We start from the raw sequence: 21,773 nt of genomic DNA on the forward strand, positions 1-21,773 counted from the left end.
GTTGTGCCAGAGCGAAGCTGCCCTGCTCTCTTACCAAGGCTGGAGCAATTGACGGTGCGTGCTGAGTCAACTAAAGGCCCAGTCATGATGGAGCAGAGCTGTCTGATCCTTCTTCCTGAACAGGGTACGCAGCTGGCAGCCCTACTTGAAAAGTTGATAATAGAGACATAATGGCTTGTAGTTTTGGGTCAGTCAGAAGTGGTGATTTGTGGAGATTCCTTCAGTAAATGGCTGCTTGCTAATGCAGGGACTGGACTTGATGGCCCAGGAGGCTCCTTGTAGCTCTGTGTTTCTTTGAATTAGATATAGCAACCCATAGGAAACATTTTGTTCTTGTTCATTCCTAATGATTTGATGTGAACCTGGGGTTGTTAATATCCTCTGCCCTGCATGAGCATCAGTTTTTACAATGTTTTTTCCTTCCACTAGTGAACATAATAGTGCTTCATTTAACTATGCTAGTAGAGTGATGGGGTTCGTTGACACAGCTATTACTTGAGACCTCAGTCTAAGGAGAGGACTCCAAGAATGGGCTTCACTTTAACCATGGATGTAGTTTTATCCTAGTACTCATATGCTTATTGTTTGACATGGACCTAAGTGCTATCCTGGATTTGGTTTGAACGTGTATTTTAGGGAGCCTTTAAGTATGTCAAACTTGATGTTGAGCCTTCCAAAGTAATTCCCTTGGCTGTGATACGTGAAGTCTTCTTTTTTCTTATTACCCTTTTCTCTTCATAGACTCGTCCTTGTTTAAATCAATCAATAACTAAATGCTGAAATAATTTATGTTTGATTGCTAAGACTGTGACGCAGCATTGGGCCATCAGATCTTTTGGACTTGCTTTTGTTTGGATTTTTACACTACAGAAAAGCATTTGGAACTTAGTAATATTTGTGTTTTCACAGCAGTGAAGCCATGGAAGGAGATGACGCATCATTAAACCACCTGTCAGAAGAAAACAGCATAGTGGACCTACCTTGTGACCTTGCTGAGAATTTTCTGCCACAACACAACGCCGAGTCCAGTGATGAGCCTTTTAGTTCTGTGCAAACTTTTGCATCATCAATATCCACAGGTAGTCACCAAACTAAATGTTCCTTTTTATACATGTTCTTCCATCAATTAATAAAGATTGACTCAAGCATCATGCTGTTTGAACAAGCCACAAACAACATGCTGAAGTTTGATGTCAGTGCTTCTGAGTATGAACTATATGCTGTTTTCTGAGCTGCAGTAAGGACCTCTGTGGCATAAATGTATACAGTAAGGATCTCTGTAGCACAGCAGGTGCTATGAATGGATGACACACTTGAGAGCAATTGGGAGGTTACTGTCATATCTTCATGTTTTGATAATGTTGTTTTCTAATGTTAGTGTGCTCTTGCAGCAGGGAATTATTGAGGCTAAATCACAGAAGCAATTGTAATGTACTCACAGATGTCAACAAAAAATATTACCTTACATGATTATAGCCAGTATGGAAATATTTTGCAGATCCTTTTCTCTATTTCCACACAAGTCCTGTATTGTCTTTGAACTACTTTAGGACAAGTGTTCTGATGCTTATTTCCTTCATCTTTTTTAGTAACTGTGAATGGCTAGTTGTGTTACATCGTCATAAGCTTGTTGTGAGTCTGATCATACCCAGTGATTGAGAGAGAGCAAATTATTTGGGTTTTTCTCTACCCTCCCTTTCCTCCAAGTCTTAGATCACATCACATGGTCTATATTTATCTCCCACTCCACTCCTGGTCTAACATTTGTTAGGGTGAAATTTATAGGGGTTGGGAAATCATTTTACATGGGGAAATAGGGGCTCAGTTGTTTGTGACTTTCAGATATTTCCAGTTATAGTATGCAAGTCAGGGACAGGCAAAATATGGCTTGCGGGCCGCATCTGGCCTGCGAGGCCATTCTATTTGGCCTGTGGGGCCCCTAAAAAATTTAGAAAATTAATATTGATCTGCCCTTGGTTCCAGTCAAAAATGACAGGAGGCAGGGGCAGTAGGACCCAGGGGAAGCCCTGGCGGACTCCTGCAACAGCAGAGCCCGCATGGCCTTGCCCTTCCAGCTGGAAGCCCTAGCAGAGGCTTCTGGCCTGGGACCACTTGGCTGCCCTGCGCGGGAACCTCAGGTAAGGTGGGGAAGGGCAAGGGAGGACCCTGGGGAAAAGCTGAGCATGGGGAAAAGTGCCCCCTCCCCTACCCCGTGGTGGGTGTGGTGGCGCGATGCTGCGGCTGGTTGCTGCCTGGGCGGGGCTGTCGTGAGCAGGCACAGGCAGCCCCATGTGGGGCGTGAGCTCCGGGCAGGCAGCAGCAGCAAACACTGGCTAGTGTGGCAAGCGGGGGTGCTCCTTTCCTCCACACTGAGCAGCTGCTCCTGTCACAGTGCAACCCCAACGGGCAAGCCCAGAGCCAGTGTGGGGCCCAGGCTGGCTGTGGGGGTGGGTTATAAGCTGGTGTGGAGCATAGGGAAAAGCAGCCCTACTCCCGCCCCATGCCTGGAACCCCGTGCTGCAGCCGCTCGCAGCCTGTGTGGGGCTGCCTGTGCCTGCTCTTGACAGCCCCGTGTGGGTTGCGAGCAGCTGCAGCAGGGAGCTCTGGGCATGGGGCAGGGAAAGGGCTGCTTTTCCCCGTGCTCAGCACCTGCTCGTCGGCAGGGAAGAAGCTGGGGGTCGGGGCTGTACGCTGCCCCCAGCTTGTACCACAACGCTGGGGGGCACTGGGAGTGAGTGGGCAGAGAGCCAGCAGGAGCACAGGGCCCACACTGGCGGGGCCTAGAGCAGGGTGGCAGGAGTACAGGGATCCTGGGCAGCAGGGCTTTTAAGGAGCTGGGCCAGTTCCCCCCTCTCCCCGCTGGTGCAGGCCAACCTGGCTCCACAGATCCCTGCCAGCCTGCGCCCTGCTCTGGGCCCCACCGGCGCTGGCCCTGGGACATTGGTCCCAAGACCAGTGATTGGGACATTGGTCCCAAGATGGTGACCAGGGGATGGGGCACCTGTCAAGGGATGGGGCAAGCTTGCCAAAACTGGGTAAGTGGCCCTCTGCCCAAAATAATTGCCCGCCCCTGATGTAAGTGCTCTGCTTTTGTCCTCAGATGCAGCAGCACCACCACATTGCTGTGTGTACAGCTCTTGTGCTGCTCCTATTTGCAAGAGTGACTGCATAACTCAGTGTATCATATTTTGATGACAGGGGAGATATTTGGATTTTTTCAATCTCAGCACCTTCATGTGATGTTGAGTTTGAAATGCATCAAATCCTTCTTCAAGGGTTAAGAAGGATGTAGCAATTAAGTTTAAATGGCATGGATTAAAATCAACTGGTGGAGAAGTTTGCTTCTGCAAATGGTAAGAAAATAGATGTGTTTCTTCAGTTTTGTAGGTAGAACTGGTGAAATCCATGTAAAGTGTTTATTAGCTTTGGGGATTTAAACCGTTTGGAGGAAGTGTTAACTCCTGTCCTTTTTCCTCCTCGTGTTCTCTGACACTGATAGTTTGCTTAGTCATCATTTAAACAAGTATCAGTCTTGGTAAAGTTTAGGCATATTTCTAACAGTGGCCTGGAATGGGCCAGTGCTGGGACCCGGTGACCATCACTGCCTCTCCACACTGCTCAGGTGTGGTGCAACATGGGTGAAGCCCCTGACCACAAAGTCCCCTGGCTCTGTGGACTGGACCCTGTGATACCATGGGCTGGATTCAGCCTATGGGCCACAGACTGCTGACCCCTGTGCTAGTCATGCTTGCAATGACATCTTCTGCTTAAGTCCCCGAAGACATCAGCAAGGTAGGTGAAACATATCACCAAGGTGAATTGTTAAAGACATAAGCAAAAATGGATCATTAATTGTTCAGGAAAAGTTTACTTGTTTGAGAGCAGGTTAATACTTTTCAATATATTATCTAATTTCAAAGAGAAAAAAACTGTTGCTGGTTAAGGGAAGCTATATTGCCATGAAGCAATGTAAAAAAAGTTGCGAACTATCTGGACCGCCTTCAACATTGTTGACCTTTTTATCAGTGATCTTGTCCAGGTGTTCAGGTTTTATATAGATAGAGATTTGCTTAAGAAAATGAAATGTGGTAGTGTTTGATTATCAAGCTTGCATAGTTTTCTTTGCTGCCAGTATGACACACCCAGAATTGTCTCAAGAAACATAATCTATAGATTAAAGATATCAGTCTTTGCTCTGTTTCTGGTATTGAGAATAGGGGCTTTGGGGGAGGCCATATAACCTCATGGCAAATAGATGCACATGATCTTTTTTGAGCCATGAGCTGTTTTATATCCTGTAATCCTCATGTTCTGGTAATGTTAAGGAGTTTTCCCATTTGTACGAATATGATTATATATTTCCTTGAGTCTAATAAGAATATTCTGAATGCATACTTTTCCCTGCTAGTTTGGTGAAGTTGCTCTGACAATATAATTGGCTAAAGTGAGTTAAACAATGGGTTTTCTGTAAGATTTTATATATGTAGTAAAAAATGCTGGGATCTTTGGACTGTTTCTGCAACAGGTGCATTAGTGAGTTGTTTGCTCACATCCTCGTCAGCATAGGTTTGATTCTCTTGTATTGGTGATAAATGGGTTATGATTATTCTGTAGTCCAGGAGGTTTTTTGAGGCTGACCAAGCTTTTACCCAGCGAGCCTGTTGTGACAGATGGAAAGACAAGGACAGGCTTCCTCAAGCTAATGAAAAATTTTGCTGTATCCCATGAGTTGTCCATAATATACATGTGGAATGTGTATCTCTGTTACATTATGTACCAAATTAGTACATAAGGGGCTGGATCCTGTATCCTCGTAGAACACCAATGGATAGCGCTGGGAGTTTTGCTTGTGCAAAAAATGGAAGTTTAGATTCAAGCTGCTGTTGCTTGTTGTTTCTGTAACAGGGACACCTAGATGCTTCTCTTGGAGCCAAATTGTGAAGGGCAGCACATAAGAAAACAAGACAGTCTAAAAAAATTAATCTGGTCTCATGGGCTGGATGAGTGGTGTGGGACTAGTCCATGGGCTGGATGACTAGTACGGGGATAGCCCTCACCTCTCACTCCTAACATGCAAGACCAAGCATCTGCAACATTTACTGTGGCCATTCTGGAACTGTACCACATGCAGTGCCCACCTGTGACCAGCACCATGTATCCCAGACTGACTGGAGTGGGCACCATGTGTGGTGCTCACCTGCATGCAATGCTGGAGCGGGAGCAGGCACCAGGCAGGAGGGAACAAACTAGCTCCTAGAGCAGCTGTCACATATGGCATGGGTCCTTGAACTACTGGGGCAGGTGCCACATGTGACTTGTGTCCCAGGGCTATCATGTCAGGCTGACCCAGCATGCACTGCATGTGGGTAACCTGGAGACCCAGGGGCAGCACGGTAGACTGGATGATGGGGCTCTGCAGACCAGATCTAGCCCATGGGCCATGTCTTTGACACGCCTGGTCTAAACAACTACTTGAAGACAATTTTCTGTCGTGATGTGTCTGTGAATAATAGTTTAACTCCATGTACCTTACTCTGTAAAATATCAACAAATTTATGAGCATGCTAGTTTGTGCAGGAGGCTTGTTTTCCAGTCTCAGTGGTTTAACTTTACCTCAGTCCTGAGTCACCTGGGGTACAGGAAGAATAGACTGCACTGAAAGCCAAATTCCTCATCTAACACAGACCTTCCTGGATAAACAATCCGATCAGGAAATTGTAGAGTTACAATCCTACCTTTCTTCTCTACCCACCACCACCTACTCCCCTTCTCATTCAGTAGTGAAAATTTCTTTAGTTCTGAGAGATTGAAACTAAGAGCAGTGGTTCATGATAGCTTGTGCTAAATGGAGGAACTTGGTTTAATATTAGCGTTTTAAGTGTGGAGACTGGTTCCTCTTTGGGCAACAGGAACGACAGATTTTATAACTATGTTATTAAATGTTATTTTCAATGTGGCAGGGACAGGGGCCTGTCTTGCATCAGTGCTAGTGTTTTAGCACATATAGAAGGAGTTTGTCTCTCTTTGGGGCTGGATCCGATGATCTTGCGAGGTCCGTTCCAGCTCTAATGTCTATGAAATCCTTCATAGTGGTGGTGCAAAGAAAATAGGTAGGCTAGGTACAGACACTCAAAAAGCCCAAGGTAGAATCAATCTAAGTTATGCAGTTTTTTTTAAGTGGCATAGAGTAGCAAACACCACACGTTTGCTCTTTGGTTGGGGGAGGGCAAATATTAAATCCGGTTCCTCCATTTTTAAACCAGTCTGTGCGCTGAACTTCTGTTCTGTTATGGGTATAGACCAGTTTCTGATCACTTTTACCAGTAAAACTGTAATGCCTGTACCTGACTTTAAAGTAGTATTTTTCTGGCATGTCGCATGCACTGGGTGGATATTGAATTAATGGTATATCATTCTGCCTTCAGGCACCTGGAATTTATGTATGCATACTGTCTTTGTCAGAAACAGTAACTGTCAATAACATAAGGAGGAAATATTATTTTACTGGGAGGGAAATGTCTTGTAAGAGCAGTAGAGGAAACTGCACTAGACAGTATAATCATGAAAACAGCAATCCCATGGAAACGCTAATACAGTTCCATGTTGCATATGAAGAGGGAAGGGAAGAAGTTCTTCGTTACGAGAGTCATGAACTTGTTGAGGAGAGCTTTAAACTAGGCATGTCTTGGGGGCCATAGAGAAGGTTCCACTGCTGGACTTGAAGCCACAAGCCACAGGGACGCAGGGGAAGGCATTCAAGCAATGGACAATCAGACATATACTGACATCCTGAGTCACAAGTGGCGTGACAGAAAACCTGAGGTGGCTAGGGGAGAGCTTAGGTGTCTCTATGGAAATGCCAGAAGCATGGGAAACAAACAGAAAGAACTGGCAATCCTTCTGGCTGATGAGAATTTCGATTTGATTGGGTTGATGGAGACTTGGTGGGATGACACACATGGCTGGGCAGTGAATATTGAGGGCTATAGGCTCTACCTGAAGGATTGGGTTGGGAAGAAGGGAGGAGGTGTGGCCCTGTATGTAATAGAGTGGTACCCCTCCCTGCAGGTCACGTTTGACAGCAGGGCAGGGTCCCTTGAGACCCTCTGGGTCAGGATACAAGGGGGACCAGGAGAAGACCTGATGATGGGAGTCTACTGCAGGCCTCCCTCCTAAGAAGGAGAGTGATCAGGTATTCTGCAGAGAACTGACTGAGTCAGTTGCACTAGAGACATGATTGTCATGGGTGACTTCAACTACCCTGACATCTGTTGGGAAGATCACTGTTGGGAAGATGGCAACAATAGACGACCTGTTTGTGACACAGGTAGTAGAAGGGCCTAGTAGGGGTAAGGCTACTCTGGATTTAGTGCTGGCCAAAGGAGAGGACATCATAAGCGACCTAAGGATTGGTGGTACTCTGGGAGATAGTAATCACGACCTGGTTAGGTTTGCCATTCACCGTAAGACTGGGAAATTAGTCAGCAGAATAGAAGTCCTGGATTTCAAGAAGGCAGTGTGCCTGTCTTGCTTTGAAAATCTGCTCACGCGCTGCTTGGCGCGGGCGCCTGGTTGTAGGTGTGGGGAGGCTTCGTGCAACCTCTGGCAGGGGCCTCAATCACCCCAGGGAGTACCCCAGAACTCTCCTGCCATGACTTTGAATGTAACTTCAGTGGTAGGGTCTCCTGTTGGAGGTCCCTCGAGGTTGGTTGTTCTTCCTGACAGATATTCGCAGGGCTCCACCTCCCCTACACCCCTTCCATACGCCAGTCTCTGACAGGCCACCTGATCTTGGTGTGGCTTGCCCTCTGGTCCCAGTGGTCCTTACCCGTCGCGCCCTCCTGGTATCGGGTCTTATTCTTTCCTTACCAGCAGATTGCAGGTCCATTGTATGTTCACCCTTCCTGCGGGTCTTCCCTTCCCGCTCAATGCTGACTGAATGTCCATTCTTGTGCGTGGCTCTTGTTTGTTTTGTCGCTCAGACCTCATGATGTAAGGTTACTGTCCAAAATAAGAACAACACAAAACAAAGTAAAAGACAACAAAGGACTATGGACAGGCCAGAAGGAACAGAAGGTAGGACACAAAGAAAAAGAGGGCAGATAAAAAAAAAAAAAAAAAAAAAAAAAGAGAGATCAGACTGAACAGTCTTTTTTTTTTTTTTCTCTCCCTGCCCTAGAGCTTGTGCCTGGCTGCGTTCCCCAACGCTGCTCCACTCCACTCTCTGCCTCAGGTGAGAGCTCCCTCTGCTCCTCTCTTAGTCAGTTCCCCTCCTACCATCCGGCACTGTGAGTGCCCGTTGTGTGGAGCTTCTACTGCCTCCGGCACTTCCACCAGTTGTCCCTGAACAGAGTCTCCTTCCACACGCCGGTGCTGCCCGTGACAGACGTGGAGGCTTTTTGCAACCACTGCTGCCTGGGACGTCCCTCTGCTTGACGGCGTGGAAAGCCTCTGCTGCTTCTCCCGTTCTCCCTTTCTCTCTGCTGGTGCTGGCTTTTATCTACGCTGGCCGGCAATCATCTGTGATGTCACCCACCGGCTCCAGCTGTATATAAGCACAGCTGATGAACCGTGCGGGCTTTTCCCCTCAGCGTTGTTCATCCGGAGTCCTGAAGTGCATAAATAATCTTTGATTTCGGGGTCTCTCCTCTGGGGTTGCATAGCCCCCATGTTTGTACCTCTGGGACAGGCAGACTTTGGCAAACTCAAGTGGCTAGTTGGAAAGGCCCTCTGCAACCAGCAACTGGATGACTTGGGAGTTCAGGAACAGTGGTGCTTCCTTAAGGAGGCAATTCTTGAAGCTCAAGAACAGGCCATCCCAGGTGGACAAAAAGCTGGAAAGGAGCCAAGAAGCGCCTGTTTGGCTCAACAGGGATGTTAGCAAGCTGCTGAAAAAGAAGAAAAAAAAAAAGAAACATACAAACAGTGGAGGAGAGGCTCAGCAACTAGAGAGGAATACACCTGTATAGCCAGGGCCTGCAGATATGAGACACGGAAGGCTAAAGCAGGCATGGAGATCAAGCTGGCAACCAGACTAAAAGACAACAAAAAGTCCTTCTACAGATGCATAGAAAGCAAGAAAAATTCGGGCTCTACTGTGGGCCTCCTACTGAATACTCGGGGGCAGCCCACGGTCGATGCCTATGAAAAAGCAAAACTCCTAAATACATACTTCGTGTCGGTATTCCTGAAATCCAAATGGGCTGTTTACCTGGCCAGAGGCCCCACTAGCATGTGGGAGACAACAGGCTATGTGAAGTCAGTCCTCAAAAGGCAACTTGGATATTTTCAAATCTGCTGGGCCTGATGACCTGCACCCAAGAGTCCTGAAAGAACTGGCTGAGCTTATAGCAGTGCCACTGTTTGCAGAGTCGTGGAATTTGGGAGTGGTCCCAGATGACTGGAAGAGTGGTGCCCATCTTTAAAAAAAAAAAAAAAAAAAAAAAGGAAGAGGGATGACCCTGCAAACTACAGACTGGTCAGTGTGACCTCAGTTCTGGGTAAAATCTTTGAAAAATTTATGAAGGAGGCCATAAATCACAAGCTGACAGTAACTGACGGGATCCTGGTAACTGACAGGGTGTTAAGAAGTAACCAGCATGACTTTGTGGAGGGTAGATCATTCCTGACAAACCTTGTGTTCTTCTACGATCAGGTAATTAGTCATCTGGACAAGGGACACGAGGTTGACGTGATTTACTTAGACTTCAGTAAAGCCTATGATTCTGTTTTCTATGTGATACTGTCAAACAAACTGGAGGTAGCTGGACTGGACCAGTCTACAGTGTGGTGGGTGGACAGGAATTGATGGGGTGGTCTCATCCTGGAGGGCCGCCTCCAGTAGTGTCCCCCAGGGATTGGTGCTTGGACCAGTGCTCTCCAGTATATTCAGTAATGACTTGGATGAGGGGGTGGAAAGCTCAATTATTAAGTTCACGGATGCAGGCACGCTGGAGGATGGGGCCAGGATCCTGAAAGACCTTGACAGACTGGAATCTTGGGTGGAAAAAAATTGGATGAAGTTTAACAGGGATAAATGCAAGGTCCTTCACCTGGGTAGGAAGAACCCTCACGACAACTACCAGTGGCTGGCACTGCATCTGATTGAGACCTGGGGGTCACAGTTGACCGGAAGATGAATATGAGCCAGCAGTGTGATGAGGCTGTCAGAAGGGCAAACAGAACTCTGGCTTGCATCAGCCGATGTGTGGCCAATAGATCCAGGGAGGTGCTCTTCCCTCTCTACTTGACGCTGGTGAGGTCTCAGCTGGAGTACTCTGTCCAGTTCTGGGCACTGTACTTCAAGAAGGATATGGATAAGCTTGAGAGGGTACAAAGAAGGGCCACTCATATGGTCAAGGGCATGGAGGATAGGCCCTATGAGGAGAGACTGGGAACTGGGCCTGTTCACCCTGAGTGAGAGAAGGCTAAGAGGTGACTTAATAGTTGCCTACAAGTATGTCAGAGGTGGGCACCAGGATCTAGAGGAGCAGCTCATCAGGAAGGCACCCCAAGAAAGGACAAGAACCAATCGGCATAAACTAATAGAGGGTAAATTCAGGCTAGATATAAGAAAAAACTTCTTCTCTGTAAGGGTCACCAGAATCTGGAACACGCTCCTGGCAGAGGTGGTGCAATCACCCTCCTTGGAAGCGTTCAAGAGACGGCTGGTTAGGCACCTTGTTGGGCTCATCTGATGATCTTACAGGTCCCTTCTGGTTCTATGATTCTATGAATGAGTGGTGTACAATTTGCTGAGAAGGTGAGAGATCTCCTTCAGTAACCCTTCTGGACTTGCATAACTTCAGGCTGAGTTTTGTAATGAAGCCACAGGAACACTAGTATGTTTACCTCTCATCCCCAATTTTCCTTACATGATGTTAGTTCAGTGTGGATTCAAAAATGTGGCAAGTGGTAAAAAAAGAGTACTCTTTATCATGTCCTTTCCCCTCTCTCCTTTTCCTGGTTGCTTTCTATTTGCCTCAAAAAATAAAAGCAAATAACTTTTCAAGATTTCCAATTAGCATCACTTGTGCGGTAGCAGAACATGGTAGCTCTGATAATTACCAAGAGCTGATGGTGATTGGTTTCAATCCAGACAAGTTGTTTGTCATCTTTTAAATTGTTAAATGGTCCTAAAATAGTTTAATTAATATTTAGATTTATATTTAAAATATAGGTCAGATAAAGAGAATAAGTACTGTTCCTGGCCTTATTCCTTCATTTGGTGCTCATAGTGTACTTGGACCCACAGTGTAGCCCAGGATGTCCAGACTTGGGGAAGGATTCAACCCTTTCCTGACTGAGCAGACCTTTTAAAGGACAAGCAGTGTGAAAGAGATGACACAACATTGGGGAAGACTGACCCATTTCTTGTTCAGTTTTTGGATAGTCTCTCCGCCCCCTTTTGTAATACAAATTGTTACAAGTGATGAGTCTTGAAGGAATTGGGTACATAGGAGAATGAGATAGGGAAGATCTGACATCAGTGGAACAAGAGAGTGGGAAAGAAAGGCAGGGAATAGGGAGAGGGAGGATAAAGGAAAATGTGGACCGCATGTCTGGAGCAGAGCCTGTCCAAGAGTGTTGAAGGACTGAATAACCAGCTGTTGTAAATATCCTTTTGGCTTCAGAAAGAGTGGTGCGGTAGTATAGGAGCTGAGTAAGTTTCCATTGTGAATCCAAATGATGCTCTGGGAAGCCAGGACCCTTTCACAGGCTGTCTTGGAAGCTTTCCCCCTCCGTCCAGAGAGTGGAGCCTCTGAGGCTGGATCTGATAGAATGAAGGGTTTGATAGTCTTGTGTTTGTACTGCTCCAGCAGCAGCAACCATTTTTTCACAGTTCCTGGCTCCAGGGCAATATCTCTGAATGCACCATTTGGCTTTAACACCACTGCAGGCTCTCCTTGGTTTCTGCCTGAACTTACTACTACTGACTGACTGCTGTAGCTGGAAGTGAGCACAGGTATGTAATCCATTTGGGAATGATAGTTTATTGCAGGACAAATCCATGGTGCAAGTAGACAGAACTTCTTTTATGGGGAGCTTTAGTACATTCCTTTGGATTTTTTGTTCATGTTTCCAAGAGACCCTCTTCTCAAACTTGGTACACTTGTGGTAAAATGTGGTAAACTTGTAGCAATTTCTGTTGAAGACTCTGGAAAACTAGATGCTAAATGTCTGTTCCTGACTTGATGGAAATAAGCTCATCTTCTTTGAAGTCTATAGATCTGTGCTGGGGCTTTGGACCTAGTACAGCACTGACAATTTGATACAGAACTACAAACCTTCAACCCTCTAAAACTATGAAATTGGCTTAAAAATCATGAAGCATTTTATTGCTTTTGGTTCCCCCTCATCCCAAACTCTAGTGTGAAGTTGTGACATTTTCCAGCTTTATTCCATAATCATGAAGGCTGGACTTTCTAAAAAGAAAACTGAGATTCTTAACTAAGTAAAAGCACCACATTTAAAGATCCCAGTACTGGCCTGCCATAAATGGATCAGTATTTCAGTGCGTCTCTTGCCTCTAAGAGTTCCTTTAGTGGTTAGGAGCCTTTTATTGTTTGTATCCAATAAGAGTCATGCATGTTTCATCACTGCATATTTCTTCTAGCTCGTCCTCAAATGCTCTTGGTATTTACTGTGCTGACTTGCCTTGTAAGCGCTGCTTCGTTTTTTCCGGTAGAAGTTTGTTATGTATACTAAAATGAAATGACTTTACATGCTGGAGTGTATTTTTGGGTTATACATGTGTGCTCTTGTGGAATACTGAAAATTAAAGGCACGTGCTATACTTTTAATAACAAAAACAGATGAGAGCCAGCAGTTGAAGGACATTCGGAGGTTCATTGCTGTATACAATTCAGTGCATTCATTCTTTTTTCTGTAAAATGTAGTGTGGTTTCTTAACTAAGAAATGGAATTTCCAGAGCATGTCTTACCTTGGAGCATTTTATTACAGATAAAGTATAAATGCCAAAGGCTTTTTATATAGCCTTGTTTTGAACCTGAAGGCTTAATAGTTTAAATTAGTGTTTTGTTAAACAGCCTTCTCAAGTCGCATTGTTCAGACAGGGCCAAACGTGAGCTAAAAAGAAGCTTGTATTTGCGAGCCCCTGTTGTCATAGCTGCATGCTGTGTTGGTGGCCATTTAGATGCCAAAGTACCCATACATATGCACAGATATGGGTACTGTGGACAAATTTAGATACCCATTTCTGCACAGCCCCTGGACATGCAACAATCAGTGGAGGAAGGGAATAATCAAAGTATCTGCTATTCTTGTTTTAGATGTGGTGGTGAAGGGGTTCCATTAGGATCTGTTGTCCCTGCAGGAAAATACATGATCTTTTAAGGGATCACCTGCCTAGGCATATGTGTTGAAGGTCCTGGTGACCTCTCACGCATACACCATGATCCTAGAGGATCAGCTGTTGCCTTCTCCCTATGCAGTTGGACTGCAGTAGTTGGCATGTTTGGTCATGCTGTGCTGGTTTGATATCTGCTGCCCTCTAGTGGTCAGTGTTACAGGCTTCTGATGCAATACAATTTTGTTCATGAACGTGAACTTAAATTCAGGCATTGCTGCTATCCAGAAAATGTAGTTGCAGGTTTCTGTCATGAAGCCCAATGTTTTTACTGACATAAATGGGGGTAACTATTGACTTCAGAGGAACTGTGTTGGTATGCATCAGCAGAGGATCTGATTCCTAGTACTCATAACTATAGTTTGTCTCAGTTCAACATTGCAGCAGAGGGTATTGATACACATACATTTGGAACCATTTGAAAAGGTCAGCAGCCATTCCATTCTAATTGTTAGCATACATTGGAATGGCCCAAATGTAGCAAAACAACTCCAACTTTAATATTGTTTCATACTCAGACTCTCAAGTAGCACAGGCAGGCTTTGTGTGTGGCACTGCTCAGACTGGGAAGGGAAGAGATAGCACAGTGGTAGATAAGGCAGGAAGCAGAAAGCGGAGTAGGAGACTAAGCAGGGAACACCCAAGAAGCAGAAAGAAGAGCAGCAAATCAAGCAGGGAGCACAGGGCAGGAAGCAGAAAAGAGAGCAGCAGATTGGGCAGGGGAAGGAGATTGGAGAGGCACTTGTGGAGGTTGTAGGGCTAATTTGTGGCACACCTGCCAAAAAAGTTAGCTCTCACTGAGTTAGTGTCCAATTATAGCACTGCTTGTCAAACTTTTTTTGTACATGCCCCTTAAGTTCCTTACATTGTTGTGTACCCCTGTGATTCCATGAGATGGAAAGGGATCCTGGCTTTCTCTGTTAAAAAAAACCCCAAATTCTCTTATAAAAATCCAAAATATTCTGATTAAAAAACCTGAAATCCACATTTTTCATGATTAAAATTAAATGCCACTATATATAGGTATCAATTGAACCCAGTGTTTTATTGATATATTTACAATTTTAAAGCAAATTGGAATCCTACCAGTGCCTCAATTATTCTAATAAAATAAGTGATCTGAGCCTTTAAGAGGCCGAGAAATGAGCTATATATTCTAGGGTTTGATTTTGGTTTTTTATCATGGAAAAGCCAGAGCTCCCCCTGCGCCCTTTGCTCACCAGGACATGTGTTCAGCTGTGGCCATCTTCTCTTGCTGCTTTGTGGCTCTGAGCAGCCGTAGTATGCCCCTGCCTATGCCATTGCCCCTTACTCCCAAACCACAGCCCCCTACTCCCCAGCCCTGCTGGTGCCCTGGGGCAGCATGGCCAGAGCAGAGCCAATGCAGGGTGAGGGAAGATGTGGGCTGCCTGCTGGGGGCTTGGGACTCCCCACCCTGCTGCCCTCCCCCTGGGAGCCTCCACAGCCCAGCGGGTGAGATCTGGCACAGGGAGGCTCAGTGCTGCTGCTGCTGGGAGCTCCATACCAGCCACACTGTCAGAGTGAGGTGCCCCCTTACCTGCCTGGTAGCAGCAGGGGTGGCAGCGCAAAGCTGTGGCCCTCTGCTGCTGACAGGTGGGCAGGGGGCGCCTTGCCTTGGCAGTGCAGCCAGCACGGGGCTTTTGGCAAAGGTGGCACTGAGCCTCCCCACTCCACTCTTCCCTTCTGTGCCAGGTCCTGCCCACTGGGCTACAGAGGACAGCAGGGTGGGGAGCCCTGAGCCCCACAGAGGGCAGACCACATCCTTCCCAGCCCTGCGCACAAATCGGCAGGGAGGCATGTGCCCGCCCATGCCTCCCCAACATGTTGCCTCTGGTGCCCAACCCCTCTCCAGGAGTGCATGCAGCAGTGGAGAGCCAGCCACCCCTGTGGCCACACATTCCTACCCTGGCCACTGCCTTGGCTGGACAGCACCCCTAGCCCCAGTTGCCAATCCTGCCCCATTCCCTCCCTCACTGTGGGAGCCTCAATCTGTCCCCACCACGTCTCTTCGCATCACCTATGCCTCCTCTTGCCCCATCCATAGACTTACCTGTGGGCAGCTGAGGGAGCTTCTCTCCACCACTGCCTGCCTGTATTGCTGGCCATGTGCATGCGGCACCCCCTGCGTCCCGCAGCTCCCAGCCACAAGTGGCCTCTTGCAAGCTGGGGTTGCCCAAGTTTTTCTTCTTTAAATGGTAAAATCCATGTTTTTCCATGACGAATAGAAAACCTGGATCCCTGGGGTGGATAATAAAAGGTAATTTATGATTTTGTCACTATGCTGTCCAGAAACCTGAAGAAAATAGTAGAGTTGTGCATTTTTCCTTTTTTCATTTCCATTTCCATTTCCCTTTCCCTTCTACTTTCCCATTTTTTCCTCTTTCATATCCTTTAGAGCAATGGTTTTCAACTTGTGGTCTGCAGACTGTCTATGGGTTCATAAAAGATGACTATGATCAATCACATGTATGTGAATACCTACACTTACAATTCAAAGGGGTGCATACCTCCATTTGAAATTTTTAGGGGTCCAAAAGTGAAAAAAGGTTGAAAACCACTGCTTTAGAAATCTACTGCATACGCAGTTGGGAAGTATTGTATTTATAGTGTATAGTTGTCTACATAGCATTGTTCATGCTGCATGCCAGTTGAAACATTTTTGTCTTTTGGTACAGAGTGCCCTGGAGCCTGTCTGCATTATAGTTAAAGCCATGTCGAGGACCAGTAACTCTGTTGTGAAAATAATGAGACTTTACAATATAGTTCTCAGAGAAATGACTGCAATAGTTCCTGGACTGAGTCAGCCTTTTGGATCTGGTCTGGATCTGGTGATGAACATTGCTGTCAGTGGATTCCTCTGTGCAGTCAGAGTTGTCATGGGGAACATGGAAAATAGTCTAAACCATGCGGGATTTAAGAGTTGCCAAATTGATTTAAACCTGAGGTCCATTGAGTCCAGTGAGCAGATAATAGAAGGAGAAACTTGTGTGCTGCTGATGTTGTCCCTGGCTGAGTTGGGCTCTCTGCTGGTGTAGTCAGAAGCAGCTCTGGGGCTTCCCCTGTGCCTGCATTATCTGGGGACAGTGCTGGCTGTTTGCACATTCCTCATTCCAGTGCCTGCTCACACCCAGCAGAGAGCAGAGCAACAGATCAGGCAAGGAAAGGGATCGGAGTGGCTCTCAGGGAGGGCGTGGGACTTGTGGCACACCTGCCTAAAAGATTAGCTCCCACTGCACTGCAGTATGTTTTGTCAGATTCTGGACTTCTTTGACTTTATTGTGATTAACAATTAACTTGAGAGTTGATGTCTCTGCTCAGGCATTTTCAAGGCAGACTGATATGCACAGTGCAAATCCATGCTTCATGCTCTAGAATTTACCTCTTTGTTGCCTTAAGTGGGAGTGAATCTCACTCTGTTTAGAAACCTGATATTTTCCTAATATCCACATTATGTGCCTTTATTAAAAAGGATTTCACAAGTAAAAAGCCTTTCATTTAAACTTTAAAGCTCCACTTTATTTCGCCTGTATCCATGGATACAATTATAGTAGAGTTCAGATTCTTTACAGGGTTAGGTTTTTACCTCCTGCGAAGATGAGGGTTTGTTGAAGCATCCTGGGATATATATATAGATGCAGCAAATGGCTGGCTACATGGGACCACTGATGAGCTCCAGCTGAGTGGAGAAGTGCCCTTTGAAGTAAAAGCTTCAGCAAACAGCTGAGCAGCTAGTTCTTAATTTGGCAACCCACTGTGAATTAAGCAGGTTGTGAACTCTGGATTCGACCAATCCAGGTTCTACTGTAATAAACTCTAAAGGAGTACAAGGGGCACAACATACACCCTATGTTGTCTGATTTAAATGGCTTTCACCTTAAATGGTGCAGGCAAAATAGAGAACCTTGAAACCAGGTTTTGCAGGTGACTGGCAGGTGCTGCAACTCGCTTGTATCCAGTCTGAGCACATTCAGATGTTTTCATGGGCTATTTAAAGAGGTTCTTGAGGTGGTAGGTCAGGGCAGCGTTTAACTCCTGGCCTTGGGTTTTGAATTACGTTGTAAAGAAACACCTAACGAGGTCTAAACTCCATAGAGTGTAGATCAATGGAAATATTTCCCTGAGTTCTATTTAATACCATTGGAGGCTATTTTCTAAATCGGGGTGGGCAACTATTTGGGCTGGAGGGCCTCTTAATGAGTTTTGGTGAGCTGCTGAGGGTTAGGGGTGGGGGAGATGCTTATTGATCTTATCAGGCTCACCAGCTGGTCCCAAGAGCTTGAGGAGGGAGGGTTGCACCCTGTGCTGTTCTGTTCTGCTGCAGCTGGGGCTGGGGCTGGCAGATTCCATCCCTCCTCCCCACCCCCCACATCCTTTTCCCCCTGCCCAGTTTCCTGTTGGTACTGCATGGTCCTAGCACCATGGCTGCCAGCAGCTGGGCCTGCATAGGACAGTGCACCATGCAATGCACCAAGTAGCTGTCCTGCCCACCTTCCACCCATGATGAGCCACTGCTGCCACACCACACCAGAAAAGTCAGGGCTGAGTCTTATCCTCCCACCAAAGCAGGTATGGATTCATCTCCTAGCTGTGCTGTGGCAGCAGCAGCTCATGACAGTGGGCGGACAGGACAGCTCACCTCAGCATCCTGAGTCATGACCTGTCTTGTGTGGGCCCAGCTGCTGGCGGCCGTGGTGCCAGGACCATGCAGCACCAACAGGAAGCCAGCCTGGCCGCAGCTGCAGCAGAATGGAGCACTGTGAGGTGCAGCCCTCCCTCCTTAGGCTCCCAGCAGTGGCTGGTGGGCCAGATAGAATCAGTTGGCAGGCTGGATACAGCCCATGGGCCGTATTTTGCCCACCCCTGTTCTAACTAGTTTCAAACAGTTTCCTACCACATTTGCAACCAAAATGTCGTAGCACTGTACTATACGATAGGTGGATGGTTGAACTGATCAGCTTCTTCAAGATGCAGTTTTCAATGATCAGGTCAGGAAGACCTTGCCCTTACTGGACAACTGCTCATGTTCTAGTTCAGCTAAGTAGACAGGCTAGGTGGTAGCTATACTAAAAATAAACATTGAGGTCTCTCTTGCACTCTTGAAAACAACAGGAGCAGGATCTGGCCTTTAGATCCTAGAGAAAGTTTTGGCAACAGCATTTTCACCATTTTGGTAGAGGTAAAGGTTTAGCCTTAAGCTACCTGACAATGACCCTTTGTATTTATTTATAATCTCTACTCAGGGCCTGACCCCAGTATTCAGTGAGGGGCAGTCCATTGACTTCCATGTATGTTGGATCAGGTTCATCAAACCCAATTCTGCAAAGAGCTGAACACCCACAACTCCCATTAACTTCCCTGTGAGTTGCGACTGCTCACTCAGCTCCTCACTGGCCTGAGCCCCAGCTGGGTGCTGAATTCAGTGCATCTATTCCCTTATGCTATGTACACACTCTGTTTTCAAGCACCAACTATGGACTTTGTGTCCTCATGGCACTAGAGACCTGAGGCTAAAAATACATGTGCAATGTAAGATTTGACGACTAGTTTTCTGAGAAATGAATGAAACCTGATGATTAACGATTGCTATTATTAGACTTCTGGCACTGGCCTAGGAGTTATTTAATTTTCTCTTCCCTGATTTAATCCTGGTGCATACTAGACATGTAGCAGATAATCTATGTAAGCTATAGATTGGCTGGAGCCAGTCCTCAGGACTGATTCTTACCTGTCTGTGCTCCTATGAAAAGATGTAAATAGGAGTCAAGATCTCCCTTGGCTTTTCTGCATGGGATACCTGCTTCTAGGACAGCAGTATGGAAGAGGTAATGGGAAATGGACCATCCTTTCCAGGGCCTCAATTCTCCTTCCTGCAGTCATGGATGAGGACCTGGATGCGTCCTTTGCTCTGCTGTCCCAGCGTGGCAGCCTAGTCACTTGATCTGGTGCAGAAGTGGAAGTGATCTATTTACGTGTTGGGTCTGGCACAGACTTTCTCCCCTGTTAGTCCCAGAGTGAGTGGAAACCAGACAGTGCCTGATGTTTGAATGTTCGTGTTGGTATGAATAATAAGTCCAAAGCCCTGTTGATTTTATATTTTCATTCATTGGTACCCTCTGATGTGAAAAGATGGATGGCCAAGAATTCATGCCCTGCAGAGGGTTCAGGCTGTATATTTTCATGTGTATTGTTTGATCATTGTCCTGGTATTTTTAAGATCCCTGTGTACATTTAGAAATGCGTGAATTTTCCCATAGAGTAGAAACTTTAGTTCCCAGCTAGCCCTGACCCCAGCCCAGCTGATGAATTATCACAAAAGTGAAATCCTTCTGCATTCTGCCTCTGAGCTGAGCAGCAAGTCTTGCTTCCTGGGCTGAAAGTGAATTCTGAGTTAAATTGTGCCTTTTTTAACCTTGTGCTTGCCATACTTCACATTTGCCTGGGGACTGTGTTTGTGGGCTCACTTAGGTGCTGGGTTGTAGGATTGTTGGGGTATGTACAGCAGGATGGAGGTGTTCATCAGCCCCCTTCACAGAAGTGCCCTTTGTCACTTCACCCTTTTTCTCCAACTCTATGAAAAACATTACAAAAAATGCACCCAGAAACATGCGTCACAGTAGGCAAATGCTCTAATGATTTCTTGGGTTCACAGTTCCCACTTCCATCACACCTGTGGGCCAGTACAGCTCCTCTGGTTCCAGTGGATTTGTGCCAGTGCAGAAGCAGTATAGAGCAGGGGCAGGCAATTATTTTTGCCCACAGGATACATAGGTAGTTCTGGGGAGCTGCCAGAGGCCAGTCAGCACCTCTTCCCACCCTTTCCCCACAACAGCCCAGAGCCCATGCATCACCACCAACAGTGCACAGCCCTGGGCCTGCTCCGCCTTTCTGTGTAGCCCAGGTTGTGGCACTGGCTCCTGGTGCACAGCCCCAACTCTGGTGGGGACCCACGCACACAGCCCCAACTCTGAGGAGGAGGGGTTGCTTTTCCCCCATGCCAGCAGCAGCTTCTGCCTGGCTGCTGCTGCTGCTGCCACTGCTCAGCTTGGATGGGTAATTCCGGAGCAGGCGTGGGGCGTGCTGGGGTCGGGGATGTGTGCGCAGGTCCCCACCAGTACTGCGGGGCTGGGGCTGGTGGTGGCAGCAGCTGGAAGGAGCCGCCATTGCCTGGGCTGGCTAGAAAGGCAATCCAGCTGTGGAGCTGCCTCAGCCCTGCTGCATTCCCAGGGAGTGGCAGGACACGCCATGAGATGGACAGTGTCTGGATCAGGCAGGACCAGAGGACCTGCTGCAAGCTAGATTTGGCCCACGGGCCATATTTTGTCTACCCCTGGTATAGGGAATCAGGCCATTTGTCATGCTCAGATCCCCTTTCTGATGGTGCTTTTTTTCAGCTGATGAACTGATGACAGCAATTTAAAAGAAGGTTAACTGTCTCCTGTTGACATATGATGATCGTGCAGAGCAATCTAAGTGTAGGTCCTTAGTTCCCTGTAGCAGGACTGAGTCCCAGGGACAGCTGTGATACCCATCGTGGCCTTGCGACTCCTGCATTGCTCTGACCCTCTGAGTACCCTCCCTCTTTTATCCCCTCGCCTACCGTGCCTTGCTGTTAATCTTTTATTGGGACAAAGGGAGGTTGCCCTGGGTCCCAGAGCTGTCTGCTATCAGTCCGTGGGTTCTTCCCAAACCTCGCTGACCTCCATTCTGCCCTCAAATGCTAGGTGGCCCCTCTTGGCCTGCCTGTGCTGCAGGGCACTAACTGTTTTGGAGGCTAATTTCTTGGCCTCTGACCTCCCTTACAGCCACATCCATGCCTTGCAGATGTTATTGTTCATCAACTAAACAGGGCACTTTGCCCCAAACCAATGTCGGGCTACTTCAGGCCTCTATTGCCTTGTTGGGGCTTCCACCCTTCAATTCTAGCTGGCCAGGGGCAGACAATTATTTCGGACGGAGTGCTGCTTACTGAGTTTTGGCAAGCCATCGAGGGCTGCGTGACAGGCAGCCAGGGGCAGAAAAATATACATTTTCTAAATTTTTTTAGGGGCCCCGCAGGCCAGATAGAATGGCTTGGTGGGCCGCATCTTGCCCACCCCTGGCCTAGGCCCACTGCTGGACCTGGCTTCTGGGTGCCAGCCTACGTCTCACTCTTGGGCTTTGATTTCATCCTCTTGGCCCCTGGCCTTGGTTCTCACCCCTCCCGCCCTAAGCTTTTGCCCTTCTTGGGCCTCAGGTCCTTGGCAGGCTGTGATTCCAGCCCTCTTGGGCTTTGGACCCTTGGCCCTGGTTCTTGCCCCTTTAGGACTATAGCTTTAGCCCTCCTGGCATCAGGCCTCTTCCTGTGTCTAGACTTTGGCCGTCTTAGCCATTGTCGTCCCACCC

At 47.1% G+C, this 21,773-nt stretch overlaps 1 protein-coding gene across 5 annotated transcripts in view; it reads left to right on the forward strand.

Moving 5' to 3' along the window:
- Positions 1-21,773, forward strand: part of SHLD1 (shieldin complex subunit 1) — a 105,619-nt gene that overhangs the window by 8,174 nt on the left and 75,672 nt on the right. For 2 of the 5 annotated variants that reach the window (XR_003093662.1, XM_025202105.1), the window contains exon 2: positions 910-1,079. Coding sequence is in view for 2 of the 5 variants with exons in the window: in XM_025202105.1 (XP_025057890.1) it covers positions 910-1,079 (170 nt within the window). In the remaining 3 variants the exon portion in view is untranslated. Of the gene's footprint in view, positions 125-909; positions 1,080-21,773 lie in introns of those variants that run through there. The other 3 variants (XM_025202110.1, XR_003093668.1, XR_003093665.1) reach the window with 3 other exon arrangements.

Source organism: Alligator sinensis, unplaced genomic scaffold (genome assembly GCF_000455745.1).
Source record: "Alligator sinensis unplaced genomic scaffold, ASM45574v1 scaffold140_1, whole genome shotgun sequence".
NCBI lineage: Eukaryota > Metazoa > Chordata > Crocodylia > Alligatoridae > Alligator > Alligator sinensis.